Below are 19,294 nucleotides of genomic sequence, written 5' to 3'. Positions count from 1 at the left end.
TCAAGATCTTTAAGATGTCTGCCATTCCAGATCTTTAAGATAGTCTTCTCCCAAACTTTTCATAAAAAGAGTAACATTTTTGGCACAATGGTGCTCTGCCTTGCATTTATTCTTAGGAAACAAATCATTATAGTTAGACCTTATTTCATTCAGCGATCATTAGCCGGCTGGAGTGCATCTTTCCCAATCGGAAGTCTCCTTCAGTTGCGTTTGTTGACCAACAAACTGCGACTGAGAGCCACCGGACGCAGGGTTCTCAGCTCCGTGGGAGTGGTAACACTGTACTTGGTGTTGGGCGAGAGCAGAGTGTAGTAGGCGCTGATGGGCACACGAAGATCACTGTTGTCCAGACGATCTTCCAGCAACTTCTCGGCACTGGTCAGGTCACCCAGTTTCAGGTAGCTGCTTGAGCTGAGATCGGCCAGGGAGTAGATGGTGCGCAGGCGGAGATCGTCCTCGGTGCGATCGGAGGTAAGGGAGGCTTGAGAGAGCTGACGATCGTTCTGACGTGCATCCTCCCGGTTAAGGGTCAAATCATCTCGGGCTTCTTGGTTTCGGGACTGATCAAGTCGCTGGCTTTGGCGCTCATTTTGGCGGCTGTTCTGCCTCAGATCTTCCCTCTGGCGATCTTCCCTCTGTTCCTGTCGGCGATCTTCCCGCTGCTCCTGTCGTCGATCTTCAAGTTGATCCTGTCGTCGATCTTCCCGCAGATCCTGTCGTCGGTCTTCCCGCTGATCCTGTCGTCGGTCTTCCCGCTGCTCCTGTCTCAGATTCTGTCGCTCATCCTGTCGCAGATCTTGTCTCTGTTCCTGTCGCTGATCCTGTCTCAGACTCTGCCGTTGGTCTTGTCTTTGCTCCTGTCTCAGCTCCTGTCTCTGCTCCTTTCTCAGCTCCTGTCTTTGCTCCTGGCGTTCTTCTTGATCATCCCTGTTTCTGGACAGATCCCCCAAACGCTGACGTTCAGCCAACATAGCTGCAAGTTCGGCTCGCACTCGCTCTAGGATTGCCGCATCCTCGTCGGTTAAGTTCTGCTCGCCCGACTGCTGGTCCTGGTTGTTGTTCCTACTCTGATCCTGCTGCCTGCGGTCGGCCTCCTCGCGCAAACTAGCGGCCAGAGCCTCCTCCCTCGCATCTCGCAGAGCGTTCAGATGAGCCAGACGGGCCTGCTGCACTTCCTCCGTGTCGGTCACTGGCAGTGGTGCCTTTCCGTCGTCCACCGGAGCCTGGGGCTGGTTGCTGGCTTCCGCCTTGAAACCCTGAGCTCCGTTAGCCTCGTAGCGGACGGTCTGAAGCTTGCCATTTGCATCCACGTAGGAGTAGAAGCCCCTGGAGGTGCCGTCCAGGGATGAGTACTCCGCCCTGGCGGCGTTGTCGTCCCTATAGCCGTAGGAGTAGAATGCTCGGGCCGTGTCCTGCTCCTGGTAGCCGTTGCTCTGCCTCTGGATACCCAATCCTGCTGCCGAGCTGCCTAGGGCCAAGAGACCGGCCAGAATCGTCCAAGTGTAGCTGTGCATCCTATTCTCTAGATCGCAATGGTTGAACTGATGCTGCTCTGCCGTCAAGTTGGGTGTTTTATACCACCTGCGCGTAATTTGAGGCACCACCGGCACCCAGCACAGCCCATCTCCACCCACCTCAGTCAGTCTGCACAATGACCTCGAAATCCGCAAGTCGATCCGATTGGTGTCGATTGCCTTTTGGGCCTCCGATTCGCTACCGCACGGATGTTGCAATAAATGAACTTAATATTGAGACATGGATCTATCGGTTGCGCAATTGGGCGGCGGCACTTCCATCATTAAACTGATCTGGTGGCGCCTCCTCCACTGCGGATGTGGCAAACGGAGCAACCTGGATCCGGAGCGGAACACAAAAATCAAAGCGGGGAAAGTCGATTTGTTCGCATTAATCGGGTAAACATTGTATCTGATTACTCCACCCGGTTTCAGTAACACACTCAACTCGGAAAGTGACACAAATAAGTCAATAAATTAACTCAAGTGGATCAAAAAGACAAATGGACTATGTTAGGGATATATTTTTTCATCTAAATTGTTATAATATGCCTTAACTTTCATTTTTTGTTTGAGTTCTGGGACCAACTATCCTAGTAACATTACTTATTCTATATCTCTACATTATGGAAAACTTTTATTTTCATTTTCCTTATCAGTATTCGTTCTCTTATCACTATTACTTGTTGACTTTCATAATAGCCGCCTATTATCATATTATTAGAGAGCACTTTTCAAGAATGATAAATTACGATCTAAAGCATATGTTGGCTATAAGCTACAAGAAAAATTAAAAAAATTAAACTAATTCTCAAACTCTTTATTTTAAATACCAAATTAAATAATTCCATTTAAAATATGATTAATTTTTTATTAAATAAATAAAAAAAAAACCGCCAAAATGTCAGAACTGTGATAACACAGACATACCGCGAGAGAAAAAGCTCCGGAGAACCAAGCCAGAGTGGTTCTTACCCCAAGGGGGTCGATCTCCGGCAACCAAACACTTTCATTGTTCAGTTCGACAAGTGCAGTCGACTACGCGGATTTTGAAAACATTTGATAGCGACATGGATTTGGCCGGCAAAAATGTAGTTTACCTTGGCGGATTCGGAGGTATAGGCCAGAAATGTGTACAAGAGCTGCTCCAACGAAAGCTAAAGGTGGGCTCACATACAAAAAAATAAAGAAAACAAACTTATAATAAAGTAAATTGTAAATATTAGACTTTGGCCATTTTCGACTTGACGGAAAATGGCGACATCTTGGCCAGTTGGAAATCGGAGAATCCCGATACGGATGTATTTTATCAAAAGGTAGATATCACCCAAAAGTCAGATATTGAAGCGGCCTACAAGGCAACCACAGAGAGATGCGGGCACATCGATGTTGTGGTCAATGGCAGTGGACTTATGAACGATCGCCTGGTGGAGCTTACCATACAAATAAACCTGGTAAGAAGCCCTCAAAAGCTGTAAATCAATCAGGGAGTTAATTGAGTCTTTGTGGAACCCAGCTGGGTGTAATCAACAGCACATTAACTGCCCTGGAGTACATGGATAAATCGAAGGGCGGAAAAGGTGGACTCATTGTGAACATATCCTCGGTGGCCGGTCTCCAGCCAACGCCTTTGATGGCCATTTATTCGGCGGCCAAGACAGGTGTTACCACTTTTACTCGAGGCATGTCTGTGAGTATATTTTGTGAGCTTTTATCGTATAATACTTGCATTAAAAATTTAAAAAATCATGGCATTTTATCTCATTCCAAGATGATAAGAAAAATCTACACTCTTTTAATCTATAGAACCCCATTTACTACGCTCACACTGGCGTTGGTTTTGTGACAATCTGTCCTGGATTCACGGATACTGGCCTCCTGGAGGACATTGATAATAAAACCACCTTTACTTACCATACTCCCATGCTGGAGATGTTCAAGAAGGTAAAGCGTCAGACGGCCGAGGTATGTGCCCGAAACTTGGTCAAGGCCATAGAGCAGGCCAAAAATGGATCGGTTCTAATGCTGGAGCTGGGAGAGACCCAGGAAATAGACATACCTCCACACTGGACCCCCAAGCTAGATATTTAATTCCTGACTTTTATTACTTATTCTGTATATACGTTCTAATCTCTTTGAAATGGTTGAAGATTAATAAATACATTTTAGTGATTATGTTAATCAATATTTTTGATAAGTAGTCGATAAGAGGGATCCATAGAAACCACTGGGTAACCGCAAGAACAGATCAAGTAGCTTGGAAATTAAATTCCCACCAAGGCATATCAAGTTAGGATTCAGAATTCGATTAAGTTTCGTTTTATTTAAATTTCAGGCATACACACACAAAATGTAGTTTGTTTTTAGTTTTTGTTTTTCATATCTAACATTTACATAAAATTTTGAAGGTAAATATATATACTCGATATATATTATCAGCAAATCGAAAAACATATATAATTCATTAACATTTTCGGTTTCGTCCGAATCATTTGGATAGCCTAGAAGGGAAACTTCTTTTTTAGTATTCAAATAATAATGATTCTTAAGAAAGGAAAGTAAAAACTTTAATAAAATATTAAAGAGTTATTATCTAAAGAAGAAAACTTAATTTTGTTTAATTACTTTATTACATTTATAACATTCAAGTTTAGTAATTTCCTTTCTAGGTTATCATGGACATAGATCCTAATTTTCCTGGGAGGGGGATCGGTTGTTGGAGTAGAAGCACGTCTCCCGCTTGGTGGGGAGGGTTTCGATTTTCTATAGAATGCATGTAAAATACAATCTTTATCTTTGCTTAAGTAATTCTATGATACAATATACTTATTTATCTGTCAGATTCTGTCAGTTTGTGTGTGCTTTCTTTTGTTAGTTGGCGTGTGTGTGTGTTTATTCAGATACATTATTATACTCGTATATAGTTTAGTTTCATTTAGCATTTAATATAAAGACATTTGTTCGTTCCCATTTAACTGGGATTAGTTTCGCATGTTAACTGTAAATTTCACATCATCACAATTCAAGGATCTTCAACTTATAAATTACACCAAAAACAGCAACAATTCAATCGCAGAGTCGGGACCTTTGAGCTACTTTATCTGTTAAGATCTGTTAAGATTGTTAGCTTGTTGGTTTTTTGTTTTATTAAAATTGAGAGAGTATTGTATTGTCCTCACCATAGCACATTTGATGGCGCTGGAAGAGATCGATCCTCTGACGACTATAGCTATCCATACGGACTGGAGTGGATCAGTGGGTGGTTCTAGAAGCGATCTCCTGGCAGGTTTCTAATAGACTTGTTATATCTTCTGAGCCGCTACTCCTAAAACGTTTGCATCTCTAAGACATTTAATATTAAACATCACTAACCCTATGTCGAGGAACAGAAGCGCCTATCATCTTTATACTTTAACTTTTACTATTACATTTATCTTTTATCGTTTATCTTAGCAAGAGCATACATTTATATGGATTGTCTGTAACTAGATAGTTCAGTTAACTATAGGTTTTAATATTGTTGTTTATTCAATTTCCTATCTGGTGGTTGATGGTGGTGTTTCTAGTTCCCTATACTGATTGCTGGTGGTTATATTTTTTAAATTTTTTGATGCCTTCTTGACTTTACCTCCTTTGCTTTCTACTCTTTGATATGTTTTTCACATTATCCTTTACATCGAAATACAAACTAAAATTAAAAAAAGGAGAACACAAACTAAAATAACTAAAGGTTTTTTGAAAATTTATTGGTAAATAAAATAAATAATTTTTTTGTTTTTTTTTTATAGAATTTTTTCTACGTTAATTAACAGAACTCGAAATTTGCTTAGGGTAGAAACATTGAGTGATAATACCAAAAATACATTTAATTAACATATATATGTATAAATATATATAAATGTGTGTGTGTGTGTAAATAGAAAATGTTTTTTAATTTTTGTGTTTAAGTGTGAATTGCTCGGCACGATCTGTATAAAAAGAGCCTCGGTCAGTTTTGGGATTTTGGCGGGTTGCTGGACTGGTTGTAAATTATAAAGTTACAAAACTCAACTCAACAAATACAAATATTATGAACTGAACCCATTGGGTTTAAGCTAGACAATAGAAAAAAAAACTTCACCACAGCCAAAGGCCAGAAGGTGGCACTTGAAACGATGCCATCGAGCCACGTCCACCAAATCCCCAGGGATTCGTTTCTGTAAACTTAAGTACTCATCATCATGGGATCACCTGGCACATCGTCTCAGATCCACCATCCAGCCTTGTTCTATATTTTCACATTTCACAGGACACAAAATACATCGAAGAAATCTCAATTAGTTTACCTCGATCCACTTCTATACACTGAATGTTTTAGTTTCATGAGTAATAGGAAAAATACATTTAAATGTATATTGATTTTAAAAATTGCTTCGATTAATTTTTAACTAGCTCACAACTGAACACATATCCCCCAGAAATCTGGGGAATATACTTTTTACATGGATTCTACTACACACACGGCATCGAAACTCGTTAACAATAAATATATATATGTAAAGATATATGATATATTCTTCTATGATCAAGCGCAGTTATATATATATATAGGTTTCCTGATTTCATCGCTTAACAAATACAAGTTACAAAATTTCTTATTTTTGTTTAGTTCATTTTTTGTAAGTTTTTCTTTTGTTTTTTTGTTTGTTTGCATACAAAATCAAAATGATGTACAAAGTCTTGAAAGCATAACGCGGGCTCAACTGACATTAATATATAATATTAATAATAGAGCGCACAAAAATTGGTTAGATTCTATATATAAATATAAATTTATATATGCGTAGAGTAGGTATATGTGTAAATGTTCTCAAAGACCTGACTGACATTTAACTTTCTCCTCCTTCCCTTCCTAATCCGCACTTTTCGCCACTTTCTTTTCTTATCGTCTCTTCTCTTTACTTTACATATGTCTCACAGTTTACAAAAATGGGGAAAAAGGGACGTGATTTTAATTTATTTTCAATAAATTTAATAATATATAGTACAATAGTTAACAACATCGCACAATAGCGTTATTAAAATTTCTTTAAGAAATATAAACATTCATTTCACACACATACAAATTGTCGTTCATCTTGTCTGTGGCTCAGCGTGTATGTATGTTGTATGTTGTGTGTTGTGTGTGTGTGTTTTTGTGTGTATGTGTGCGAGAGACGGCAAGGACTCGAATGTCCTGCCGATGCTCTCTACCTTGCTTATTTTTGTGTATATATAAAAATAGTTTTTGAAATAGTTAATAATTAAAAAAAATATTTTGTATGTATATATATAATAATATATCTATGTGTACAGCGTTAGAAAATGAACCAAAAAATTTGATCACAACTAATCGGGGGGGGATGGGATGGGGGAGATGACAAACACACAATTAATTATAATTTAAATTACAATTTGAGTTTAAAGTCTTGTGATCAAGATTCAAATAATTAGAGTACAGTTCCTTGTAAAAAATCATCACCGCTCTACAATTTTGAACAACTCCAGATATCGAAAGTGCTTCCGCATCATCCTCCTTGTGTTTTTGGCTATGGGATGGGATGGGAAACTTTTATGATTAAAGCAGTTCTTCTATAAGTCTGAGCTGAAAATTCTACGCTAGACATTTAGTTTTACATTCTAAGCTGAGTTTGTTTTTCTTTGCTTTTGTTTATCTTTTTTTTTTTTAATATTTTTTTCATTTGCTAGACACAATCCCCGAATCGAGAAACATAACACGAACATGAATAAACACATTTCCACAAAATTTGAACAACGAACTAATTAGACAATTATTTAATAGATTCTAATAGACGGTACCCAACCCAATTAATTCCTTTTTTTTATGTTTTGGCTCTAATCCAATAACGGATCAGTCGGATCTGTTTAACTACAATTACATTTGAAATTCTACCAAAGTTTGAACTGTGCGGTACAAACCTCTAACGATGTGTAAAATGATTGCATTATACATATACTTTCTTTTTCTCTCTATTACTCTATATAATCCCATATATAGACATATACTCTGGCCGGCTGCCACTTAGTCCACCTTAATGCCACTATCATCCGGGTCAACGATGTCCACCAGGTTCTTCTCCAACTGCAGCATCATTCCGCTATCGATGCCACCCTCGAAGCTGTCCTCCGACATCAACTGCGGCTTCCTGCCCCATATTGGCTGCTGCAGCTGCACAAAACAAATATTATTAAGCTCAAAATTAAATATACTAAAAACACCTACCTTGTTGGCATTGTAATTATCATTTCTGTCGCTTTTGAAGCCCCCATATCCCAAATCGCTGTTTTTGTCGCTCAGCAACTCGGCATTGCTCTTCATATCGTTTCCCAGAAACCAGTTGTTCCAGCTGTTGGTCGTGCTGCTCTTCGGGCAAATGGGACCATAGGGACTGTGCATAGAGGAGCCGGTGGGCATGTCGAATGTGGTAGCGTCATCATCCAATATGGAATCAGATCGCACAAAATTGGCAGACTCCTTACTCGAATTATTCCAAAACAGCAGTGAGGAGCCGTGATTATTATTATTGTTGTGGTTGTTGTTGTGGGAACTACTATTGTTGTTGTTATTGTTACTACTGTTATTAATGTTGGATCGCCGGAAGCGGGACAAAGGATCAACATCAGTCACATCCGCGTCCACATCCAAGTTAACACTATTCGGCGGTTTCTTTTCAAAAAATGAGGTATCAGCTGTTGCGGCTAAAATCGACAACGGTCGGCTGGGATTCGGATTCGGCTTGCTGGACGGTAGCTGCGGCGGCTGCTGTTGCTGCTGCTGCTGCTGTGGAGGATGCTGCTGATGGGGATGGGGATAGCCATGCTCCCAGGGATGTGTCGGGCCTAAATGGAACAAAGAATCTCCGCCGGGCAACATATAGCCCTTGTGCAAGCTGCTATTCACACTGAAGTTCGGTGGGTTGGCATTGCGTTGGGGTGGTGGAGGTGGTGGAGCTCCTGGATTATTTTGGTATTCCCTGGGCGACGGATTTCTTGGTTGACCCACTCCGTAGCCGGCGAAGCGCGGATCATAGCGTCCGGGTACCATAAGTCGGTTCATCGGCGTATGGTGCGATGGATGAAGTAGTGGTGGATGGCCGGGTGGTGGAATACCGCCTCCTGGTGAAAGTCCAAGGCTCGGTTCGATGTAGCTTCTTGGTGACGCCATATAATGCATAGGCGACATCGGCAACATGGGCGGAGGAACACCCAAGCCCGCCTGTCCTTCTTGTTCCGCTCCCATCGTTTTTTTCATCGCTCCGCCAACCATGGCGGGTGGTCCTTGCAGTACCAGTGGTGTCTTCATGTGCTTACCGCGATTTCTCGCTCGATAACGCTCCACTTCCTCCTGGGAATGGGCAAAGGTGCAGCTGGCTCCCCTGGGACACACCCGCCTCACATTTAAGTCTCTACACAGACTTATCTTGTACTTGGGATTGCTGTTGGCTGCTCCTCCGTTTCCGCCACCACCGATACCGTCCTGGGACTTTCGTACGCCGTGGTGCTGAAGGAAGTTTACGAGCCCAACCACCGAATGGCGTACTGCATCCAGGGCTTCAGCTAAATCCGGCCAGGGAGCCACCTCTGCACAGGGATCGATGTTAGCCAGGTACTTGAGGTGATGATGCAGGCTAGCCAGCTTGGCTGGATCACTAGTGCGCTGCAGCGCGATCACTAGCTCCTGGACCGATTGTGCAAAGGAACTGGGCGTCTGCAGCTTGTCAATTATACTCTGCATGTGGCTCTTGTGCATTACGTCGCCGTACAGCAAGGAAGACCATTGTTCTGGAGCAATTCTTAGACCCGCCTCGGTCGCTATTTGAACTATCTGGGCATCGTGTTCACGCCGCAGAGCATCGTACGTTCGAAACTCCTCCTTGAGCTGCATCAGCGATGAGTCCGCTTCCCTTTTGGAGACCTTGAAGCAACTGGCCCGGTACAGTAATTGCACCACATGTCCAATGCTGGTTTTGGAGGCCTGGGGAAACTGTGGCTCCAGTCGCTGCACGACGAACATCACCAGAACTTTTCGCGACAGAGCGGAGCCTTCCTCCAAAGCCAGCAGAACAAGCTTAAGCACCTCCTCCTGCATGGCGGGTCCCAAGAATTGACATCCTCTTGTTCGCACAGCTGCCCACAGATTGGAGCTCAGCTGCTGGGGATTTTGGTGCTGCAGAATCAGTTCAGTGACAGTTCTTTCGCCCAGCGACCGAGCTGCTCGGAGTGCTCGAACTCTTCCCTCCTCCTCCATCAGCTGGCAGTTCACCAAGGTCACTAGCTTCCGTTGCATGGGACGTGTCAGCAGATTGCCGTTTCCGTTCAAGCTCTGAAAGGACTTAAGGTGCAGAGCCAGCTCCTCTATGCACCTCTGGCCCAGCTGGTAGCACTTGAGTTGCTCAATGTCCAAACTTTGGACACTGGGCGGCGGAGGCCCCACCTCCACCAGTTCCGAATCCTTGACCAACTGTAGAAGGGCATGGTTAACGGGCAGATTGTCGATGTCGCTGACAATCACGGTCTATAAAGATTGTAAGAAAATTATATAGAAATGGCAGGAGTATATAGTTTAATGACTCACCTGATCGAAGGGACACTGCCGGTTGTAGAGGGTAGTCAGACAGAGCTTGCATATGGTGTGCCCGCAGCCGAGGCTGACGGGGCAGCGCTGGCTGGCTGCAAATTCATTGCAGCAGATGGGACAGTTCAGAAAATCTGTCCATGAGGGAGCCTGAATCGGCATGCTGCGAAAGAGAACCAAATAAACATTATTCAATGAAAATAAAGGAGAACTGTTCCAAAGTCCACTCTTAAACTAAGTGTTTTCTAGTCTGAAAGTCTGATGACTTATATCGTGCTGTGTTGCCATTATCCGAGTTTGAAGCCATTAAGAGAAGAAGGTTACAACTGTTTGCCACAGTAGCCAGTGAAAATGACAACCGTTTTGGACCGTTTTTGGGCTGGAGGGTCTAAAAATAGTTATGCGTCAAGACTTGGCCAACGAACAAGAGTAACACCCCGTTTACGCCGATCATACCTGCACCACAAAAAGTGGCACAGAAAAAAAAAGTTTCGCTTTCGTCTCGCCATCAAAATTTTTTTTTCTTTTTTTTTTTTTTGTTGCAATACCCCCAACGTCAGCTGTCGCTCGCATACACACGCACACCCGCTCACCCACACACCGACAGGTACACGTAGGCTTGTATTTGTTGCTTAAAAAAGCAATGCAAATGTACACGCATGCAATGTACATCTGTGTGGGTTTGGAGCACAAATTAGCTGAAATGCACTTCCTGGAGAATCTGGACATGTTGTGGAGACCAGAAGGGATCGGGTTGCTGAGATTTAAGCCACCGAAAGAGTATCCCACACCACACACACACACTCACTCGCACACACACTCACACACTGCCAGGTAATTGGGGGACATAAACGTAACTCGCTTTCAACGTCATCAGCTTTCTTTTGGGACGCGAACAAAGGAACTTCCGGATACAGGCTCTGCGATTTGAAAATTATCCTCCCCAGCACCCCTCACTGGCATCTCTTTAATCCTGTGGTTAGTCCTTGAGCAGCAAATGCCCCCCAGGAAAAACATTCGTAGCCCCCAGAAACTCTCTCTAAAGTTTTTTTGTCGTTACGTTTCACTTTCTCGATTTTTTATTGCACTATTTACTGCGCCTCCAGCGAAGTGCTGGCTATCAAGAGAACACTACCGACTCACCTTCAAAATGCACATATTATTGCATTAAAGGTACGAAAAGATATTTTTTAATTTTCATTGGAACGTTTTGTAAAAAAAATTGGAAGTTACAATCAGTATAACCGCAAGCGGCGAGCTGCGGAATACTGAATTCGGCTGTCTGTAACGGGTCTGGTATATTTTTCTGGTAGAATCGATAACAATTCAAGCTTACTATTAAGGTTTTCTTTTTGACTCGAAACTTGGCTAAATAACTAAAAAAAAACATGAATTATTTCTTTTTTAAATAGATTTTATAAAATAACATGTTTTTTAAATAGCAAAACAGTTTTTACAACCTAAATACTAAAACCAATCTAGCCATTTTTAAGCTATATGCCTTCTCCCATCACTAACCCCAAACCAACAGTTGGCAACTCTGGTAAAGTGTCTTCACTGGCTCAAATTATGCTTAAACTTTTCCAGCAGTCTTCCCAAAACTAATTTTCGCTGTTTTTTGCAGCCGCTTTAAGTGTTTGTTATTGTTTTATTTATTAAAGAATCTCGGAAAACAGACGCCCAATAGATTGTAGTGAATGTTATTTGTGATTGTGGCTATGTGTCTTGAAAATGTCCCGTCCTTGGCTTAAATGGGAGACTGCGGGACTTTTGGGAAAATAGAAGGCAACGGCAGCGCAATTTGGAAAAGCCGCAGCGGAAAAGTAACTGCCCCACTGCGACAGGTGCAACCTCGCACACACTCACATAAGCAAGCGCACCTTTGTGTTCTAGCCATCCGAAAAACAAAACAACAACAACAAAAACAATGGCTGGCACGGCAACCGCGACGCCAATGGAAATTGATGAATTCATAAATGGAGCACTCGTTTCTTGGGTGAGTAATGGTGTACCACGGATGAACATGCTCGATATTTGCATCGCAAGTGGGCCTATGTGCTTGGCATAAATAATTCAAGTGTTCGATTCCCATGCGAACGTATGGAAACGGAAAAAAACAACAAACACAGCAACAACCTGCTCGCGTAGTCATACCTGCTTACAGTTTAGGGAAAACAATTAGTAAATTATAAATTAAAATCGAAATTTAACATATAAAAATCATTAAATATGTTAAGAACAAAGACTGAGAATTATGTTTAAAGAAAAAAATTATTTCTATTTGAAATAATAAACCATAAAAACCATCTCTATTACTGTGACCATCATTGTGCTAAGGTATGTAGTTATGTGGCTCTCCACAGAACCAAGGTCATTGTAACTTGCTCAAGACAGCTTACGGTACCAATGAACGGAGGAGTGTAATGGCTTTTATTAGCGTGTAGCTTTCGTGGACATTGTCCAGTTCTATTCTTTGTTGAAATTCGCCACTCAATCCGGTCTTTCGCTGTTTCTTTCCATTACAGCTCGAATCATGCCTGCCACGTGCCGAACTCCTAGCCGGCTACACCTCCCTGCTAGATGGCCACATTATCCACAGTGTTTGGCTGCAGATCGATCCCGAGCCGCAGAACAATCCCAGCGAGCTAAACGACTTGAATGGCAAGTCCTTAAGCATCGCTCGTGCCAAGAACTTTGAGTGCATCGTTCGGAATCTCAAATCCCTGTTCGAGGAGGAATTGGGCCAGACGATACTGGTGCTTCCAGATGTTTTCATTTTGGGCCACCATCCGGAGAGCAAGTCCGGGCTGGAGCAAATGAAAACCCTACTGACTCTACTGCTCGGAGCAGCGGTACAATGTCCCAATAAGGAATTGTTCATAGCCCGGATTAAGGAGCTTGACTTGGAGACCCAACACGCTATTGTGGCGCTGATCAAGCAGGTCACGGATAGCCACAGTCTGGTGCTCACCGAAGACTCCCTGGAAAGACTAACACCGCAGAGCATGTTTACTCACATTATTCGATTGACAAAGGAGCGGGATCACATGTACCTCAAGTGGATCGACTTGGCCTGTGTGGAGCCCGAAATTGCGGTCAACGACAACCTGGTGGAGTGCGGCCAAGGGGTGAGCATGCCCCGCTCTCCGTCCAATGGAACTGCCACTTCCACTCCCTCATCCTCGTCGAACTCTGAGAGCAATCACTTGGCAGTAGAATGCGCAGACCTGAGGTCCAAGAATCGCAAGTTGCGACAGGAGCTGTAAGTTGGAACTATTATTCTATTTAAAAACCCAAAATAAATATAAATTCCATTACAGCGAGGAAAAATCGGAAAATCTCTTGGAGCTGCGCGAGGAGTTGGATGACAAAAAGGCGCGATTCGACAAACTTCGCCAAGAGAGCCAGGAGTGGTTCACGGAGGCTAAGCGGGCAGCTGCCTATCGGGACGAGGTGGATATCCTGCGCGAACGGGCGGAGCGGGCCGATCGATTGGAAATCGAAGTTCAAAAATATCGCGAGAAGCTTGGCGACTCTGACTTTTACAAATCCCGCGTTGAAGAGCTGCGAGAGGACAATCGAGTCCTGTTGGAATCTAAGTATGCATAATTATCCCTTAATAAGCATAATATAAAAAATAATTAAAATCTATTTCTGCAGAGAAATGCTTGAAGAACAATTGCAACGCTATCGCAAGCGATCGGAGCATGCTATCTCCCTGGAGTCTGAAATAATTAAATACAAGCAAAAACTCAATGACATGGCTCTAGAACGGGACGTGGATCGTTCTAAGCTGGAGGAGCTGTTGGAGGAGAATGCACAGTTGCAGTTGGTGGCCAAGAACCTAAATACCACCCAGGAGCTGGATAAATCTTTTTCGGAAAACGAAGATGACTGCAACTCGGGCGATAATAGTCTTTCAGAACAGCTAACTAACAATGCTCAGACGAGAGCTCTCAAACTGGAGCTCGAGAACCGCCGTTTAACGGCAGCTTTAGAGCAGCTAAAGGAGAACAGCTTCCACGAATCTACCAGCAAGATGCTAGAGTTGGAGAAGGAGAAGAAAAAGCAATCCCTGAAGATCGAGCAGATGCAGGAGAACATTCAGAGGTTGACCCAGCAGAATGCGGAACTGGAGGGTGTGTTCAAGAATGCCTTGGAGGAGAACAAAAAACTGCAAGACGCTGTCGACAGTCGTCAGAAGAGCTATGACCGCCAGAGTTTGGAGCGTGATGCCGACCGTCAGAAGTTGGCCGACGCCGAAGAACACGTGGAGACTCTCAATAAAGAGAAGCAGCGGATCCAAACGCTCAACGAAAGCATCCAGAGGCGGGCTGATGACTTGGAGCGGCTGGCCGAGAGCAAGACCAGAGAACTGGAGCAGTATTCCGAGAAGGCCAAGCACTACGAGCAGACCAAGCAAAAGCTCTACGAGATCGAGACCAAGGTGTCTGCCTACGAGCGCGAAAACGCAAGCTTGCTAAAGGAGGTGTCCAAGCTCAAGGAGGGCAGTGAGGAGAAATCTGTGCAGCTAGACGAAAGTGTCAATCGATTGGATGTTCAAACAAAGGAACTTATTCGTCTTGGAAAAGCGCTTGAGGAAGCGGACCAGGTGCAGCTGAAGCTCGTGGAGCTCGAGAAGCAAAACCAGGAACTGACTTCCCAGCGGAACATTGACCAGGAGATGATAAGCACTCTGCGCAACGACCTGGTAACCGGAACGCTGGTCACAAAGAAAGTGCGCCACAACCTGGAGAAACTTGGTCTTGCCGACGGCGAGTCCGGCGAGCTGAATGTAGAACATGTTGTGGAGAAACTAGTGCGTAATCCGGAAACTTTCAAGACAGTCCGGGAGATAATGCTGAACGTGTCTCGAGAACAGCGCGAGGAGGAGGAGGATCGGGAGGGCGGCGTTAAATCTGACATGTGTGTTCTATGCCACCGCCAGGAGATCTTTACGGTGGAGAAGAACATCGAACTGGCAGCGTCCACTACTACGCAACCATCTTCGCAGGAACTGCGCTTCGAGCACAAGCTGCGCCTGAGCCCTGCAAGGGATTCCGCAGAACTAAGTCGCCTGAAGGACTCCAATTCCCAACTTCAAACGGAAAATGCCCGTCTAAGTGTGGACGTGGCAGCATTGGGATCACAGATTACGTCGCTGAATACCCAGCATGTCGCCTTGCAGTTGGCGAACTCACAATTAGCCGCCGAGAAGGATACTCTCCTGAAGGAAATCGATTCGCTGCAGCAGGAACACAAGCATGCACTTCAGGATCAGGTTACGCTGCAGTGTCTACACGATCAGCTGAACGCGGAGTATGAATCTCTGAACAAGGACAAAGAGCAACTGAAGGCTGCAGTGAGGGACTTGCGGCAAGAATTGCGAGATACCCGCGAACAGCAGGCTGCCTTGGAACAGCGCATCGAAGAGCTGACCACACAGAACACGAATATGAAGACCTGCAGCGAGGATCTGTCTATCCTGCGTACCGAGCACTCGAAGCTAACCGATGACTTCCGCAACCTTTTCGCCACTAGCGATCGCTTCAAGAACGAGTACAAGAACATCCAGGAGCAGTACAAAATGATACGCATGGAGCACTCTAGCCTCAAGCTGCAAAACACCGAGCTATCTGGCGAGCTGAACACGAAGAGCGATCAAGTGCGTCACCTGCAAATGGAGTATACCAAGGTCCAGCAGCGCTGTGAGGTGGGTTGTTATGAAATAGTTAAAGACTTATTATAATAAAATCCTGATTTTTAGATGCTGATCCAAAACAATGCTGACCTGGATTCGGAGCGCAAAGCCCTGATGGACAATGTGTCCCAACTGTTATCTCAGTATCAGGAACTTCTGGCCATTTCCCTGGAGGACAAAAAGCATTTCCACGAGGAGGAGAAGAACTATACGGAAAGGGTCCACAGTCTAAAGCGGCAGAAGGAAAAACTAGAAGAGAAGATCATGGAGCACTATAAAAAATCTGAAACTACAGTGCACAAGAAGTAAAAAAATAGACTAATATAATTAAGAAATTTTACCAATATTATAATTTTACTTTCCAGGAAACCCTTTGCCAGCAGTCTAGTGCGTCGTGTGAAGAAGGCCAGCTCCGATTTGATGAACAAGGTTCCCAGCCGAGTAGGTTTCCTGGACACTTAATACATAAGATATATGAATAATTATTTGTTATAATATTTTTAGAATCGCCGCTCTTGGGTCGATGATGCCCGTACGAATTCCCAGTTTGTGATTGGATCTGAATCGGGGGGCAATGAGTCGGACAACAGCAACGAAGAGCCCCTCTCCATTGCCTCTGATACTCACCTCTTGCAACGCAACGTCCCTCTCCGACAGAGTCTGCAGCGGTAAGCGTATAGACCTGCGATTTATTGGTTTAATGGTTCAATTGTTATTTGAGGTTTATGGTCTTTTGTTTTCTATTTACATGTATATACACACGAAAAAACCACATGCACAAAATAAACACTATTGTACTTCTTGTCTGCATAGGGATGTGCTCGATAACTCGATCCAGCGCGGTGGCCCCGTCCGCAGCAGCCTGCAGGCGCTGAAACGTACTGATTTAAATAATTCACGTAGAAATAGCGTGCACGGGTATGCGCTTTAAATGTATAACCATTATTTCACCCGATTAAAACTATCCTTTCCGTCATGGTTGTCTCTGCCAGAGGCATCTCTCATCTCCCGAATTCCTCTCCTTTTTGCACATTGTCTTGTATCACTTTGTTGTTTTGATATCTCGATCTACTTTTTACGATTTTAAACCAAATACTGAACTTTATTATGCCTTCTAGCAGTCTGGAAGCGCCAGACGTGACGGGCAGTAGCCTGACGCTCGGCACTGCCGGTTCCCGACGCACTGTCTATCTTATCGACGAACACCAAAAACTGCCCGACGGCTCCAGCCCCGGTTCCAGTGGCGCACAGCCGCAGTCTGGAGGTTCTAGCAATGCGGCAACCACCACGCCCGCAGAACCTCAAACACCGCAGAAGAATGCCGATAACAGCGGGGGTCCTGCCACGTTTCTTATGTACAATCGGATCAACACAACGATCGGAGGTGCGTCGACCACCGGTGACCAGAGCCCACTGCTGCAGGCCAGCGGCAGCGTCTCGGGAACACCCGTACCGGATGATAAGTCTGCGAGAAAACGGACCGAGGACAAGAGCAATAGCATCTGGTATGAATACGGCTGCGTCTAAACATGAACCCCAACAGTATACGTCCACAACATAAACTTGAATTTAATGCATTTGCTGACGAAGTATTATTTCGTTTTAGAAATTAACGAATTTATTTTTAAACGCATTAGAACATCGATGTTGCCTTAAGATAGTAATACCAATATAAGTGTAAAGTGCTGCTTAAACCGCTATGATTTGCCTTAAGACATGTTTTACAATTTAGACTATAGTTCATACCTATTTATGCGATCGTATCGAATCCAGAAGACTACGCGACTACTATGCGAACTCTCATAACTATCCAGTATACACCCTTTATACACACAAAAGTACTATATACCGATGCCTCTATGTTGCGTCCAAAGCGTTAGACTTTCCTTTTTTTTATAGTTGTAATGAAAAGATATTATTTAGGTACTGCAAACTGGACTCGAATCTATGAATTCCTATATACCACACTCGTACTCTGCTAGCAGCTAACAAAAGCGCCTTCAATTTGTGAATATATTTTTAAAAATTACCTGTAGCCTTGTACTATTTATTGACGCCACGCCTAATACCACAATAAACGTAAGCAAACATACGAAACTACCTCTTGGTGTTTTTCTTTGGTGCTCGGTCTCTAAAGATAACCACATATAAGGTGACTTCTTTCTCTTTAGTATTTTAGAATGAAATGCGAGTGGAAAGAATGAGCATGTGGGTATGGAAGGCGCTTGTAGCTTTGGTAAATACCTGCCGGAGGTCATCGAAACAATTATCTCTTATAACTTAATGTTAATATATTGAAGCTCTTGGTCCAGAGGATCACAGCCGTATGCAATGTGTGCCAAGATGCCAGTCACATTGCATGTCACAGCGAAACCACATTTTCCGTCTGCTATGATGGTGAGTAAGACATCAAGGATAATCAGATACATTAAAATTCTGCTATGATTTTCAGGAGAGCCATCTTATGATCTACTGAGCTGTCCTTCTGGTTATTATTGCACGGATGACTTCTACACTTGTTATGAAAATGCAACACCCATTTGCAACTCAGGAGAGGATACGACCACCACCACAGCTGCTCCCTGGAATGCCGATGACGAGTGCCAGCAACAGAGTCAGACAACCTTTATGGAAAACAAGGATGATCCCACTTGTACAACGTAACTACCAGTATCCATAAAATTTATAAAAGTAAATTGATTTAGCAACAAATTACTTCCTCAGCTATATAATATGCCTTGTGCAAGATGGAAGCAAGACTACCAACGTGCTCACCTGCAGAGCCAACACTTATTATAGTACGAGCTTGAAGGGATGCACCTCCACTCTGCCAGATGGGTGTGTGGAAACGACAACTACAACCATCTCAACCACCATCCCAACCACCATTCCCACAACGACAACCACTGTGACCACCACCACGACCACGACAGCAAAGCCTTGGAGTGCTGAAGAAACGTGCAAGACAGTCACCAAGATCACTTTATTTGCCAACGAAGATGATCCCACATGCACCTCGTAATTAATTTTTTAAATTAATAATTCTTCAACCTTCTTTAAAATTTGTTCTTTCAGTTACCTATACTGCTATGTTAACAATGGAGTTACTACAGCTCTGATTAAAAATTGCCCATCAGGCCTATATTTTAACAAAACTAGCTGCTCCGCGACGAAACCAGATACCTGTACATAATAGAGTTTCAATTTTTTCACTTTTTTATAAAATGAAAGCAAATTAATAAAAATATGAGAAGCAAATATAATAAATAATAGTTTATGGAGTTGTTGCTGAGTGTGGAGATTTAAAGAGCCTAGGTAGTTTAGATTTTATTAAACACGCTTAAAAATGATATACAAGTTTCTTTCTTTTATGGCTGGGTCTTGAGTTACTGATCCAAAAAAGCCCAAGCTTGCCTAATTTCCCTCGAAATCTGCACATATCTTATTTCGCGATAAAAAGAATAT

At 43.4% G+C, this 19,294-nt stretch overlaps 5 protein-coding genes across 11 annotated transcripts; 3 read left to right on the top strand and 2 right to left on the bottom strand.

Annotated features, from left to right (window-relative positions):
* Nucleotides 1-32: 32 nt before the first annotated feature.
* LOC6507020 (trichohyalin) lies at nucleotides 33-1,843 on the bottom strand. The gene has a single exon (XM_001956774.4). The coding sequence runs from the start codon at nucleotides 1,512-1,514 to the stop codon at nucleotides 201-203; it is 1,314 nt and encodes a 437-aa protein (XP_001956810.1). The 5' UTR covers nucleotides 1,515-1,843; the 3' UTR covers nucleotides 33-200.
* Nucleotides 1,844-2,515: 672 nt separating this feature from the next.
* On the top strand, nucleotides 2,516-3,695 carry LOC6492993 (alcohol dehydrogenase 1). The gene is made up of 4 exons (XM_001956775.4): nucleotides 2,516-2,677; nucleotides 2,741-2,968; nucleotides 3,031-3,204; nucleotides 3,321-3,695. Exons 1-4 carry the CDS (start codon nucleotides 2,585-2,587, stop codon nucleotides 3,603-3,605), a joined length of 780 nt encoding a protein of 259 aa, XP_001956811.1. The 5' UTR covers nucleotides 2,516-2,584; the 3' UTR covers nucleotides 3,606-3,695.
* A 1,544-nt stretch (nucleotides 3,696-5,239) lies between these two features.
* LOC6507019 (roquin-1) lies at nucleotides 5,240-11,403 on the bottom strand. 2 transcript variants are annotated; one of them, XR_001408846.3, is made up of 5 exons: nucleotides 11,272-11,403; nucleotides 10,129-10,291; nucleotides 7,777-10,068; nucleotides 7,473-7,722; nucleotides 5,240-7,081 (listed from the first exon to the last, which is right to left on the bottom strand). XR_001408846.3 is itself a non-coding variant. In XM_001956776.4 (4 exons), exons 2-4 carry the CDS (start codon nucleotides 10,288-10,290, stop codon nucleotides 7,576-7,578), a joined length of 2,601 nt encoding a protein of 866 aa, XP_001956812.2. In that variant the 5' UTR covers nucleotide 10,291; nucleotides 11,272-11,403; the 3' UTR covers nucleotides 5,240-7,575. The 2 variants fall into 2 exon arrangements, 1 of the variants encoding a protein (XP_001956812.2); XM_001956776.4 differs by having other exon boundaries at nucleotides 5,240-7,722.
* A 254-nt stretch (nucleotides 11,404-11,657) lies between these two features.
* LOC6492994 (girdin) lies at nucleotides 11,658-18,065 on the top strand. Of its 6 annotated transcripts, none has more exons than XM_014908687.3 (10): nucleotides 11,658-12,124; nucleotides 12,654-13,390; nucleotides 13,449-13,727; nucleotides 13,789-15,841; nucleotides 15,896-16,134; nucleotides 16,195-16,270; nucleotides 16,334-16,497; nucleotides 16,643-16,747; nucleotides 16,948-17,334; nucleotides 18,001-18,065. In XM_014908687.3, the coding sequence occupies exons 1-10, from the start codon at nucleotides 12,056-12,058 to the stop codon at nucleotides 18,011-18,013; spliced, it is 4,122 nt and encodes a 1,373-aa protein (XP_014764173.1). In that variant the 5' UTR covers nucleotides 11,658-12,055; the 3' UTR covers nucleotides 18,014-18,065. The 6 variants fall into 6 exon arrangements, with proteins under 6 accessions (XP_014764173.1, XP_014764171.1, XP_014764172.1 ...); XM_014908685.3 differs by lacking the exon at nucleotides 18,001-18,065 and adding an exon at nucleotides 17,753-17,929; XM_014908686.3 differs by lacking the exon at nucleotides 18,001-18,065 and adding an exon at nucleotides 17,753-17,858 and having other exon boundaries at nucleotides 16,951-17,334.
* On the top strand, nucleotides 18,011-19,218 carry LOC26514462 (integumentary mucin C.1). The gene is made up of 5 exons (XM_032453911.2): nucleotides 18,011-18,065; nucleotides 18,130-18,226; nucleotides 18,282-18,489; nucleotides 18,554-18,847; nucleotides 18,905-19,218. The coding sequence occupies exons 1-5, from the start codon at nucleotides 18,015-18,017 to the stop codon at nucleotides 19,020-19,022; spliced, it is 768 nt and encodes a 255-aa protein (XP_032309802.1). The 5' UTR covers nucleotides 18,011-18,014; the 3' UTR covers nucleotides 19,023-19,218.
* The last annotated feature ends 76 nt before the right edge of the window (nucleotides 19,219-19,294 follow it).

This window comes from Drosophila ananassae, chromosome 2R, assembly GCF_017639315.1.
Source record: "Drosophila ananassae strain 14024-0371.13 chromosome 2R, ASM1763931v2, whole genome shotgun sequence".
Taxonomy (NCBI): domain Eukaryota; kingdom Metazoa; phylum Arthropoda; class Insecta; order Diptera; family Drosophilidae; genus Drosophila; species Drosophila ananassae.
This window is presented reverse-complemented; position numbering and strand designations above follow the sequence as displayed.